The sequence below is a fragment of the Atractosteus spatula genome, unplaced genomic scaffold, assembly GCF_055471065.1.
Source record: "Atractosteus spatula isolate fAtrSpa1 unplaced genomic scaffold, fAtrSpa1.hap1 Scaffold_7, whole genome shotgun sequence".
Classification (NCBI taxonomy): Eukaryota; Metazoa; Chordata; class Actinopteri; order Semionotiformes; family Lepisosteidae; genus Atractosteus; species Atractosteus spatula.
Genome location: NW_028296901.1, coordinates 88777 through 102422, shown reverse-complemented (window position 1 = coordinate 102422; position 13646 = coordinate 88777). Strand labels below are relative to the sequence as shown.

Below are 13646 nucleotides of genomic sequence, written 5' to 3'. Positions count from 1 at the left end.
TGAAGCGGAAGACAGCTCGCACCAAGTCCTGCCGAAGGCGAACTGGTAGTGGGAATACCCCTGCCAGGTGAAGTAACAGGGGTAACACGTCCACCTTAATGACCAGGACCTTTCCTGTATAGGAAAGAGACCTGGTCTGCCACAATCCTAATTTCTGATTCACCTTCGACAGTCTGTTCTCCCAATTGGCCGTAGCCGAGTCACCCGTGTGGAAATGAACCCCCAGAATCTTTAAGGGACCCGTTTCTAGAGGGAGGTCGCCGACTACATCTCGCCTGTCCTTCCAGTTCCCAAAGTATTTCACCGCGCACTTGGTCCTGTTTAAATAGGACCCCGTGCCGGCGGCCAGTTCTTCCAGGATCTGTAATACTCTGTATAAACTCCTGTCCGTGGTCAAGAACAGTGAGATGTCGTCGGCGTAGGCTGCGACCTTCACTTGTTCGCCCTTGCTGCCTGGGACTGTTACTCCCTCAATGAGGGGATCTGTGCGGATGGCGTGTAAGAGGGGCTCGGTGTACAAGACGTACAACAGGGGAGACAGGGGGCACCCCTGCCTCACTCCGCGGCCGACCGGTACCCCGGGGCCCAGATTCCCGTTCACGCGCACCCTCGTTACAACGCCGTTATACAAGATCTGAATCCACCTCACAAACCCCTCACTCACTCCCAGACTCCTCAGCACTTCCCATAGGAAGGCGTGGTGGACCCTGTCGAAAGCCTTACTTTGGTCGAGGCTTACCAGCATAAATTCCAGCCCTCGGTCCTCTACCCAGGCTATCGTGTCCCTGACGAGGTGGAGATTCCACGATATTCTTCGGCCGGCAACACTGGACGTTTGGTCTCTACAGACCAGATCTGGCATAACCTTCCTCAGCCTCATGCCCAGTGCTCTGGCGAGGATCTTATAATCGGTACAGAGCAACTGGATCGGCCTCCAGTTTTCCAGATCCGCCTTGTCACCTTTCTTATGGATTAGGGACAGCACCCCGGTCTTCATTGTGGTCCCTAGTTCTCCAACCTGCAAAATTTCCTCGTAAACAACCATGAGCATAGGCCATAACTGATCCCAAAACACAACAAAGAAGTCTATGGGCAAACCATCAATGCCAGGGGCGGTTCCCCTTCGTAAGCCGGCCATAGCCTCCTTCAGTTCTTGGGCCGTCAGAACCCCGTCCAGACCTTGAGCAAACTTGGCTCTTCCCTCAATGCCCTTCAACCAGACCTTCCATCGGCTCGAGTCCACTGATGTCTCCGCGAACAAAGACCTGTAGAAGTCGGAAGCGCACTCCACCATTTCAGGTACGTCTGAGGTCACCGAACCATCAGCCCGGCGCAACGCTTCGAAACAGGTCTTAGACTGTCGCGCGCGAACCGAGCCGAAGAAGCGGGATGAGCATTTTTCATCGGCCTCAATAAGTTCACCCTTCAGTCTGAACAGGAAGTCTTTGGCCCGTGCAACCCAGATTTCTTGAAGACTGTGCTTGATTTCTGCAGCCCTCTTTGCATTAAAGGTGCCGCCCCTGTTGAAGGCCACGTACAGGCCTTCTAGTTCTTTTTGTAGCACTTCTAAGGCCTCTCTACCCTTAGACTTCTTCTGTCGGCTATAGCTCATGGAAGCCCGAGCTATGGCCTTTTTACAGGCCTCCCACCAGTGCACGGCCGACGGGAAACTCCACCTGTTCCTTTGGAAACGCTCCAAGACACTCCCTATCCGGGCACGATATTCGGCCTCGGACAGGATTTGGGTATTAAGTTTCCAATTACTTGGTCTGAAGCGGGAGCCGCCAAGAGACACGGTAGCCGATAACACCAGATGGTCTGAGTACCAAACAGGAACCACCTGCCTCGACCGTGTCACCCCCTTTAGGGTGGTGAATATGTAATCGAGTCGCCTGAAGGAGTCCCGCCCATTGCTCCAAGTGTACGCCTTGGAGGCCGGCCCCGCTCCTTCGAAACAGTCCTGCAGTTTGAAGTCCTTAATTAAACCTTTCAGCCCACGCACACCCGATCCTCGCACATCACTCGCGTCAACATTAAAATCCCCTCCTATTATTACCTGCCTGTTGGTAAATAAAAGCGGCTCGAGATCTTTAATAAAGCCCGCCTGTAATCGTCTTTCTGCGGGCCCATATACTGCTATAAGCCTAAGTTTTATTCCCTCCCACACCCCATCTACCGCCAGAATCCGACCAGGAACCACCGAGTCGACCTCGCTTGCTCTGAAGTTTGGGGTGCCGCAGAGTATCCCCACTCCTGAGGAGTGCACGCCCCCCACGCTCCACCAGGAGTCGCCATCTGACCAGTCCTTCTGGAAGTCCGAGACGTCTTTCCTTGAACTCAGGTGGGCCTCCTGCACAAAATAAAAGCTACAACAACGTTCGGACAGGTCTTTAAAAACGCTGGTTCTTTTGATTTTATTTTTCAGACCCCTGGCATTTACGGTGCAGAGTGTGCACTCCATGCAGGTCGGGGAGGATGTTTTACCAACTCCGGGCCAGTCGGGTAACCTGGGAATTTTGCCGTCTTGAGTCGATCTACTGTGGGAACCTCATCAGATCTGGACTTCCCAAAGGGCTATCCCCCACCGACATCACGAAGTGCGGGGGTGTCGCTGGGGAGTCAAGGCCGAGGAGGAGGTCCGTTTCGGAGCGGGCTACCCCGCCACATGGCAGGGACCCGCTTTCCTCTGAACTGCTCGACTCGTCGTGTTCTTGCCCTCCGACTTCGCCAATCGCCGCAACCCCGACCGCTGGGCCTAGAGGTTGCGCGACCAGAACAGGGGCTTCACCAGCCCCACCTTCTTCTTCCCCTCCTTTTTCTTCCCTGTCTGCTTCTTCCTCCATCCGAGACTCTTCCTGTTCCTCTTCTTCTTCCTCTCCTTCGCTGCTTGATTCTCCAGTGTCCTCGTTTATCTCCTCACTTTCGCTTTCTGACTCCTCCTCTGCTTCTCCGTTCACTCCTAGAGCTTCCCCTCCCTCAGGTTCCCGGTCTGGCTGGATCTCGTCTTCGCCCTCCATAGCGGCCTCGTACTCATCTTCAGAAGGTACGTTCATTTCCCCCTCAGAAGATTGGGAAATTTCCTTGGTCCGTTTCTCGTCCCTCCCTGCGCCGTCCTCATCTGAAACCTCCAGGTGTCTTCTCTTCTTCTTCTTTTTCCTTCCCACAGTAGTCCAGTCATTGTCCGGAGAACCCTCTGCTGGAATTGTCCTCACCTCCTCTGCCGGATCCTGTGCTCCGGGCATCAGCCCGGGGATTGACTCCCGCCTTGATGCTGTATCCAGCGCGCTCCGTCTGTCGTCCCGGTGAGTACTTGGTTCTCCAGGCTGTGCGGATTTGCCGGACACCACCGACGCAAAGCTGCGGGTTTTGACGGGGCATGCCCTGTACAAGTGCCCCGGCTCTCCGCACAAGTTACACAGCTGCTGGAAGCTGCAAGCAGTAGCCACGTGTCCCGTGCGACCACACCGTCTGCAGACCTCAGTACTGCATTCCGCCGCAAGATGCCCCTCTTGTCCGCACCTTCGACACGTCTGCGGCTGACCGGAATACATGAGGTAACCCCTGTTAGGTCCGATGGTGAAGTTGGCTGGGGGGTACAACACACCTCCTGGTGTTGTTGGGCTTTGCCGCAACCTCACCAGGTACCTCCTCTTAAAGGTCCAGATCCTCTCTTCGTCCACCACCTTCTGGCCGCCTCCCTGGACGTCAACAAATCTGCGGAGGAAGGTAACAATATCGGGCTCCGGTACATGAGGATTATACATGTGAACGATCAAGGAACGTAATTCTCGTGCGAATAGGGGTTCGATGTAAAACTTTGCCAATGGTTCTTCATCCTTCTTCCTTTCAGCCTCATTCCACATCCTAGAGCATTCTTCATCGGAGGTAAGCGTCACATCAAAGGTAAACTTAGACTGGAAATCTTGGACTCCTAGAATGTTTTTCCACTCAACTTGAAGTGCCTGAAACAAGATCTTCCTTTCAAAGTGTCCTCTGTTCATCCATTCAACATGCTCTTCCGCACTCTTCAAAACAAAGCGCACCGTGCGGCTCATCTGTCCCTCACGGGACAGAGGCCGCCCGGCCGCCGAGTAAGAAGGCAACTCACCCGGAGTCACCGTTGTCGCCATCCGGAAGTCCCACCTTCGCCCCCTGAGCGCAACCCAGAGCGGCTCCGGTGGAGCCTCAGATCTTCCTGGATGCTGCTGTCTTCAACGGGATTCCTCTTCTCGCCGCCTCCTTCTGGGAAAGGTTGTTCTTTCCGGTAAGGTTTTCCGCCCTCTTCTTCCTCCGCCTTTCTCGTCTTTTGGGAAGCCCTCTGACCGCGGTCAAGCCACGTATCAGACGATCTTGGCCAAAAGGCCGAGAAGCGATGCCCGACGCCGGCCTTGGGCGGGCGCGCGGGCGTCCGGCTGGCGCGCAGCGGCGCAGGCCGACGCCTCTGGAGCCCGGTCCGCACGCGGCTGCCGGCCGCCCGGACTCCGCTCTCCCCCTCTCTTGCCTGCCTGCTTGCTCGCCTGCCTGCCCGCCAGTCCCGGGCGGGGGCCCTGCTCTTTGATCTCCTGTCAACGGCCCGACAACGACCGCAGCCGCGGGGGGCGCCAGCCGGCCGGCCTCCTTAGCTTAGGCCCCTCCCACCAGCAGCAGCCGTGCCGAGTGAGCTGCAAGCGAAAGCGGACCGTCGGCACCTGCGGGCAGAGGCAAGGGGCAGCGCTCTCTCGGGAGGGACGGGGACACACACACACCTGCCTGCCTGCCGAAAAAAAGAAAGAAAAGGTGTATATACTAAGTTTTTTGGAGGGAAAACGGCCGGCTGTCGAAAGGGGCCCGCCTGCAAGGACGGGGACACACACACACACACACACACACACACACACACACACACACACACACACACACACACACACACACACAAGCCACGCCTGCCTCCCTGGAAAAAGGAGGAAAAAACTAAGTTTTTTGGAGGGAAAACGCACGGGAGCCGAAAAGGGGGCCGGCCTGCTTGCCGAGAGAGTCGAGGCGCGGGAAAGTGCACGGAGGGAGCACGGGAACGGGGAGGGGGAGAGAGAGAGACACAGAGACACACAGATGGACGAGAGACGAGACCGGAGAGGAAGGAGCTCCGGTCCACCTCGCTTGCTTGCTAGCTACGTCTGTCTTTTCACCGCTGAGAGAAGGTAGTGCACCGTTCCCGGAGGCGCTGCAATACCGGGCCGATGCGTGGAGAGGACGGAGCAAGCTCCTGATCCAGCTCCCTGTTCCAAAAATCCGTTTAATATGTGGTCCCCCGATGGGGGACGTATCAGATATTAAACTGATAAGAACAGATTTTTTTTTTTTTTTTTTTATTAGAAAAATACAAAAGATACAATACAATACATCAAAAACACTGTTACCTACAACTCAAACCAGCCTAACGATTCCCCAAAAAAACTAAACCCTTCCACCGTTCTTTCGCTGCTGCAAATCCCCACCGTGATATATCCCACTTTACCCTTCTCCCAATATCGTGCTGGACTTTCCAGATTATTATGTCTGATGTATCCCCCTTCCCGTGCTCTACTAAATCTTTCCGTGAGACCCACAAAAACCATTTAACTAAGCTAATGACAAGCCACAAGAGGAACTCACGGTTCCACTTACGTGGTCCCGGAATTCCTTTTATTACAGTCTGGCTTGTCAGGTTGAAGCTCACCCACACTCTCGCCAGCAACCACTCACTCCGCTCCCATACCTTCTGTGCGAAATTGCACCCCCAGAAAACGTGCATGACTGTCTCAGCCTCCGAGCAGTCCGGGCGCGGGCACCGGTTTTGTCTCGAAAGGCCATGACTATGCAGTGTTTCCCGGACCGGCATGCGATTCCACCTGGCCAGCCAATTGAGGTCTTTTAGCCTGTTGTCAAGGCCAGCAGGCTGGATTTGCCGCCAGCCTTCTTCCGAGACCCCAACCACGGCCGGGCTGGTCTTTGCGACCACTGTCCTGTATAAGGCCTTGTGGTCCAAAGACGCCTGCCCTTCCCTGGCTGCAGGGTGTTTCTTCAGCCACTTTACCGCGTGCTTGTAGTGCGGGGGCAGCCTTTCGGCCTTGGGCGTCCGGTTGGACCAGACCACGAGATGCCTCATCATTACAGATAACCACAGCTTCACGTAATATACGCACAGGTGGTCGGGGTCCTCATGGAGGATCTTACACAGGCCGGACACAAACAGGGTGTCCAGTTTGGCCGGCAAATCTGGAACGGCCCTTCCCCCTTCCTCTACCGGTCTACACATGTGCGCTCGGGCGATGTACTCGTAGCCCGCGCCCCAGATGAACTGGAAGACTGCTCTAACGAGATCCCTCCTCATGCAGGCAGGCAAGGGGAACACCCCGGCCAGGTGCACTAGCAAAGGCAGGATGTCCACCTTAATTACCAGGACCTTCCCCGTGTGGGAAAGTGTCCTGTCCTGCCACATGCCCAGCCTCTGATTTACCCGTCGTAACTTGTCTTCCCAATTCAGTCTGGCGGAATCGCCCGAGTGAAATCGGATGCCCAAGATCTTTAATGGGCCCGGCTCCAGGGGAAGGCCCGCGACCTCATCTCTCCTGTCCTTCCACTTGCCAAAATACTTGATGGCACACTTGTCCCTGTTTAAACAGGACCCGGTGCCGGCTGAGAGGTCCTCCATCAGCTCAAGTACTCGGTACATACTCCTTTCGGACGTGAGAAACAGAGAGATGTCGTCGGCATACGCCGCGACTTTTACCTGCTCACCCCCACTGCCTGGGACTACCACGCCCTCAATCAGGGGGTCCTGGCGAATTGCAAGGAGGAGGGGCTCGGTGTACAGGACGTACAGAAGGGGAGACAGTGGGCAACCCTGCCTCACCCCCCGACCGACCGGCACACCCGCTCCCAGCCTCCCATTTATGCACACTCGAGACACAGCCCCGTTGTACAAAGTCCTAATCCACCTGATGAAGACGTGGCTCACGCCCAGCCGAGCCAGCACCTCCCAGAGAAAGGCATGATGGACTCTATCGAAGGCCTTACTCTGGTCTAGGCTGACCAGCATGAGCTCTAGGTTCCGGTCTTCCACCCAGGCTACCGTATCTCTGATGAGGTGAAGGTTCCAAGCTATTTTCCGGCCCTCTACACTACAGGTCTGGTCCTTACAGACTAGATCTGGCATAACCTTCCTCAGCCTCCTCCCCAGCACTCTTGCCAAGATCTTATAATCGGTGCAGAGCAACTGGATCGGCCTCCAGTTTTCCAGATCCGTCTTATCACCCTTTTTGAAGATAAGAGACATCACTCCTACCTTCATGGATGTTCCCATTTCTCCGACCCGCAGTATTTCTCCGAAGACCTCCATGAGCATAGGCTGTAGAATATCCCACAAGGCAACATAGAAGTCTATGGGCAGGCCGTCGACGCCGGGGGCGGTTCCCCTGCGCAGCCCGGCCATTGCTTCCTTCACTTCCGCGGCCGTCAGATCCTCGTCCAGGCTCAGGGGAACCATGGCTCGCCCATCTAGGCCCGCCAGCCACCTCTCCCAACGGCCCGTGTCCACGGGTTTTTCCGCAAACAAGGACCTATAAAACTCCGAGGCGCACTCCTCCATCTCTAGCCCATCCTGCGTTACTGAGCCGTCTGCCCTGCGTAGCGCCTCGAAGCTGGTCCTTGCCTGCCGCGCACGGACCGCGCCAAAGAAGTGGGACGAGCACTTCTCTTGCTTTTCTATTAGTTCACCCTTGAGCCTGAACAGGAAATCCCTGGCTCGCGAGGACCAGATCTCGCTCAAAGCGTGCCGAATTTCCGTGGCTTTTACTGCGTCAAAGGAACCACCCTCATTAAACGCCACGTATAGGGCTTCTAACTTTTTTTGCAAGTTAGCTAGCATCACCTTGCCCACAGACCTCCTGTGCCTGCAGTAGCTCACGGAGGCCCTGGCGATGGCCTTTTTACAGGCCTCCCACCAGAGGACCGCCGTTGGAAACCTCCACCGTTTCCTCTGGAAGCTGCGCAGCAGGTCTGCTATCTGAGTTAGATATTTCTCCTCAGACAAGACCTGAGTGTTCAGCTTCCAGTGCTGAACTCTGGGTCGGAAACCATCAGAGATCACAGTAGCCGACAGTAGGAGGTGGTCAGAAAACCACACTGGAACCACCTGCCTGACCCGGGTCACCCCCTTTAGGGTGGTGAATACGTAATCTAACCTTCGGAATAACCCACGCCCGTTGCTCCAGGTGTAAGCTTTGGAGGCCAGGCCGGAACTCTCAAAACAGTCATGCAGTTTGAACTGTCGTACGATCTCACGCAGGCCGCGCACTCCAGAGCCACTCGCATCCCCGAGATCGATGTTAAAATCTCCTCCCATCAACACCACCCTATTTGAATAGAGGAGTGGCTCCAACTCTCTCAAGAAGGCCCCCTGGAGGCGCCTATCGGCTGGCGCATATACACCAATCACACGCACACGCATACACTCCCACACACCATCCACTACCAAAAGCCTCCCAGGAATCACTGAAACAACCTCGCTAGGCGAGAAATTAGGAGTCCCGCAGAGGATTCCCACCCCTGAGGAATGGAGACCCCCCACGCTCCACCAAGAGTCCCCAGTACGCCAGTCCTTCTTGAACTCAGACACATCTCTCTCCGATCCGAGGTGGGCTTCTTGCAGGAAGCAGAAAGAGAAGCGCCTCTCGGCCAGAAACTCAAAGACACTGAGACGCTTGATTTTATCTCTGAGTCCCCTGGCGTTGATGGAGCAGAGGGTGCACTCCACCGCGGGGGGGGGGGGGGTTCCCATCTCTCTCGCTCAGAGGGGCTGCCTTCAGTATACTGGATGCTTGAAGCTTTCCAGGACATCCTCCGGCCCATCTCCACTTGGCGACGCCACGTCGCTAATAGATGTGATTGGAGAGAAGGTCGGAGGAGAGTTCTCCCCCGGGCCCGTTACCCCACTGGGAGGCAGTGAGGCGTCAGAGTCCGGGTCGGGGGATCTCTCAGGCTGCAGGCAAGGATCCAGGCCAATCGCCACGTCCCCGGGCGCTGCGTCCCCAGGGCGTGCGACAGAGTCGGGGGTGGTCGCTGACCCCCCGTCTTCACCGGTAGGCTGGGGGGGTTCTCTCACCTCCTCTACCCCTTCTTCTACCGGGCTTGGGTCTTTTGGAGGGCCGCTGTCCTCCACTTCAGCTGAGCTTCCCACCGACTCCGCCTCAGCATCTGAGTCTTCCTCCATTTCCTGACTCTCGTCTAGGTCCGAGACTCCTTCCTTTTGGGACTGCACCTCAGAATCGGTGAGGTCGTCGTCCGCCATTCCGGCCTCGTCTTCCGACGGGATGTCGATCTCTTTTTGTTTTTTCTCCACCACCCCTGGACTATCCTCATCGGAGGCGATTCTCTCCCTCTTCTTCTTCTTTTTTCCCCTCCTTCCTTGTACCGGCATCCAGGCGGGTCCTGCGGGGTCCTCTTCGCTGGCTTCCTTATTCGCCCCCTCCTCCGCCAGGACTTCAAAGAGGTTCTACATGACCGGTGGGGAACCCTGGTGCTCCGGAACCAAGTCCTGCGGCAGAGCATTGCTGTCAGCCTCCTGGGGGCCAGGGCCTTCATTCAGGTAGGTGTCGTCGCCGTCCCGCCTCCTTATCCTCGCCGATGGCCCGGCCTGATCCGCTCCTCTGTCTGCGACGACGGACGCGAAGGTCTTGATTTTCTTGGGACAAGCCCTGTACATGTGGCCTTGCTCCCCACATAGGTTGCACACCATGGCCTCACGGCAGGATGCTGCAACATGCCCGACCTGACCGCAGCGTCTACAAAGTTGTTCTGTGCAGTCCCCCACTAGATGACCTCCTTGACCACATTTCCGACAAGTTTTAGGCTGGCCGGAATAGCTCAGATATCCCCTATTTGGCCCGATGTAAAAGGAGGCTGGAGGGTGAAGCACCCCCCCAGGGGAGGTCCTGCTAGGCCGGAACCTCGCCATGAACCGTCTCTTAAAGGTCCAAATATCTTCCTCGTCCAAGACCTTCTTCCCCTCTCCTTGGATATCGAGGTACCGTCTCAGAAAGATGGCTATATCTGCCTCGGGCACATGGGGGTTGAACATATGCACAATTACAGGTCTCAGTTCCCGTGCAAACAGAGGTTCAACAATAAATTTTGCAAGAGGGTCAGTTTCCTTCAAGTCATTAGCTTTATTCCACACCCTCTGACACTCGTAATCCGTAGTTAGGGTGACATCGTAGGTATTCTTAACTTGAAAGTCCTGAACTCCAAGAATATTAATCTTCTTAATGTCTAGCACATCAAACAAGATCTTCCTCTCAAACTGACTTCTCACCATCCATTCCCCCGCATCTTCTTTCCTCTTTAGGACAAAGCGCACCGTGCACCTCATCTGTCCCTCACGGGACAGAGGGTGCACGGCCGCTGAAAAGGAAGCCCACTCACCCACCGCCGTCATCTGGGAGCCCCACCTTCACCCCCTGGGCTCAACCCAGGGCGATTCCAGTGGTGGCTCGTGAACCGGTCGCCGCGGTCTTCTCCCGATGACTCCTTCCAGGTAGGTAGTGCCTTCTTGAGGGGTCCTCCCGTGTCGATTCCGCCTTCTCTCCTCTGCCGCCCTTCTCGTCTCCTTTGGAAATCGTCCGGCCGCGGTCAGGCCACGCGCCTTCTGATCTTGGCCAAAAGGCCGAGAAGCGATGCCCGACGCCGGCCTTGGGCGGGCGCGCGGGCGTCCGGCTGGCGCGCAGCGGCGCAGGCCGACGCCTCTGGAGCCCGGTCCGCACGCGGCTGCCGGCCGCCCGGACTCCGCTCTCCCCCTCTCTTGCCTGCCTGCTTGCTCGCCTGCCTGCCCGCCAGTCCCGGGCGGGGGCCCTGCTCTTTGATCTCCTGTCAACGGCCCGACAACGACCGCAGCCGCGGGGGGCGCCAGCCGGCCGGCCTCCTTAGCTTAGGCCCCTCCCACCAGCAGCAGCCGTGCCGAGTGAGCTGCAAGCGAAAGCGGACCGTCGGCACCTGCGGGCAGAGGCAAGGGGCAGCGCTCTCTCGGGAGGGACGGGGACACACACACACCTGCCTGCCTGCCGAAAAAAAGAAAGAAAAGGTGTATATACTAAGTTTTTTGGAGGGAAAACGGCCGGCTGTCGAAAGGGGCCCGCCTGCAAGGACGGGGACACACACACACACACACACACACACACACACACACACACACACACACACACACACACACACACACACAAGCCACGCCTGCCTCCCTGGAAAAAGGAGGAAAAAACTAAGTTTTTTGGAGGGAAAACGCACGGGAGCCGAAAAGGGGGCCGGCCTGCTTGCCGAGAGAGTCGAGGCGCGGGAAAGTGCACGGAGGGAGCACGGGAACGGGGAGGGGGAGAGAGAGAGACACAGAGACACACAGATGGACGAGAGACGAGACCGGAGAGGAAGGAGCTCCGGTCCACCTCGCTTGCTTGCTAGCTACGTCTGTCTTTTCACCGCTGAGAGAAGGTAGTGCACCGTTCCCGGAGGCGCTGCAATACCGGGCCGATGCGTGGAGAGGACGGAGCAAGCTCCTGATCCAGCTCCCTGTTCCAAAAATCCGTTTAATATGTGGTCCCCCGATGGGGGACGTATCAGATATTAAACTGATAAGAACAGATTTTTTTTTTTTTTTTTTTTTATTAAAACAGTTCATGACATGTCATACACAATCAACAACACAAACTCATTGGTCACAGTAACAAAAAAAGGGGCATGTCAACCTAGGCCTGTAAACTAATCAAAAAACAAACCATCACTTTTACACAAAAAAGTCTTCTGTAAGGTAACATAAAACATTTCACAACAAACACAAAGACTAGATACATTCGTACTTAGTTTGGGTATTTCACAAACCTCCCACCCCTGTCTTCCTTTATTCTCATGTACACCCCATTTACATAACCCCGCCTCTTTATGCAAAACTGCCGTCCCTCCCCCAAAGGGTTCAATCTTACAGAAATCATTTTCATGAAGGCCAATAAATCATACCCACTCATTCTCGCACGGTAAGCTAAAGGCTATAAATTTCTCACTCACACATGGCTTATTATAAAAACAATCACAACCCATTCGCACCACACTCACTTCTTCTTTCCCTTACTTTAATTCCCTAAAACAAACAAATCTTTCCATCTTTCTTTGGCCGCATAGAAGCCCCACTTTCTTATATCCCACTTCACTCGGTTCCCTATATCGTTTCTCACTCTCCATACCACAGCATTCACTGGTCCATGCACTCCGTGTTTCACCAAGTTGTTCCTATCTTGCCACACATAGAGCTTCACTACGCTAATCAGCAGCCACACCAAAAATCTCTCGTTCCATTTCCTCACCCCAATCAAGCCTTTCATCACCATCTCATAACTTAATTTTTCTACTGAAAAAAAAGTTGGTGCCCACCCTGTGCACTCCCTCCACACCCTTTGTGTAAAGTCACATTCCCAGAACACATGTTTAACAGTTTCCTCTCTAGTACACTGTAGACGAGGACATTCTCTCTGTCTAGAGAGACCGTGCTTATTCAAGACCTCTCTTACTGGCAGTCTACCCCATACACACAACCAATTCAGGTCGCACATCCTGTTGTCCAGGGATTTGGGCTGGATGCGTGTCCAAGTTCCACGGGGCACTCCCATCACTGCTGGACTGTTGTCTTCTTTCAGTTTCTCATACATTGCCCGGTGGCTGAGTGAAGTTGAGCCTGCCTTCACTGTCTGGTGCTCTCTTAGCCAGTGTACTGCGTGCCGGTAGTGCCAGGGCAGTCGCTCTGCCTTCGGCGTGGTGTTTGTCCACTGCACCAGGTGTTTCATTGCAGAAGCGAACCACAGATGGACAAAGAACTTACATGGATGCGCCGGGTTGCCCTGCAGAACTTCGCACAGACTCGAGACAAAGGCGCAGTCGATCTTCAAAGGTAAGTCTGGGACCCCTCTTCCCCCTTCCTCCACTGACCTGTACATATCCGTGCGTCTGATGTATTCGTATTTTTGCCCCCACATGAAGGCAAAAACCGCACGCACTAGATCCCTCCGCAGTCTGGCCGGCATAGGGTAAACCACCGCCAGGTGGAAAAGCAGTGGCATTACCTCGGCCTTCAGAATCAACACTTTCCCTAGGAAGGACAAAGATCTTTGTTGCCACAATCCCAGTTTTGTGTTTACCTTTTTTATTTTCTCTTCCCAGTTTAGCCGGGCAGCGCCCTCGGCATGGAACAGGACGCCGAGGATCTTGGCTGGGGACTGCACCACTGAGAGCCCTCCGATGTCATCCTTCTTGTCCCTCCAGGTACCCCAGTACTTGATCGTACTCTTGCTTTTGTTCAATCTTGCCCCCGTGCCGGCCTCAAATTCCTGGGCTATACTGAGTACCTGGTACAGGCTCTCTTCTGAGCTCAAGAACAAGGTGATGTCGTCTGCATACGCGATGGCCTTCACCTGTCTCCCCTTGCTTCCTGGCACCGTGACGCCCCTCACTCCTTGATCTTCCCGGATCCGGTCCAAAAAGGGCTCTAAATACAGGATATACAACAGAGGGGACAGAGGGCACCCTTGTCGCACACCACAAGTGACGGGGATTCCTCCGCTTACCGCACCATTGATCCGCACTCTTGTTTCCAC

The 13646-nt window shown here is 55.3% G+C and overlaps 1 protein-coding gene and 2 non-coding genes across 3 annotated transcripts; all 3 read right to left on the bottom strand.

The window, feature by feature from the left end:
* Nucleotides 1-5175: 5175 nt before the first annotated feature.
* Nucleotides 5176-5369, bottom strand: LOC148805494 (U2 spliceosomal RNA). The gene has a single exon (XR_016090186.1). It is a non-coding gene; the product is annotated as a U2 spliceosomal RNA (small nuclear RNA).
* Nucleotides 5370-9511: 4142 nt separating this feature from the next.
* LOC148805493 (zinc finger CCHC domain-containing protein 3-like) lies at nt 9512-10453 on the bottom strand. Its single transcript, XM_088909733.1, has one exon. It carries the CDS (start codon nt 10451-10453, stop codon nt 9512-9514), a length of 942 nt encoding a protein of 313 aa, XP_088765859.1.
* A 1041-nt stretch (nt 10454-11494) lies between these two features.
* Nucleotides 11495-11680, bottom strand: LOC148805492 (U2 spliceosomal RNA). Its single transcript, XR_016090268.1, has one exon. It is a non-coding gene; the product is annotated as a U2 spliceosomal RNA (small nuclear RNA).
* Between the last annotated feature and the right edge of the window lie 1966 nt (nt 11681-13646).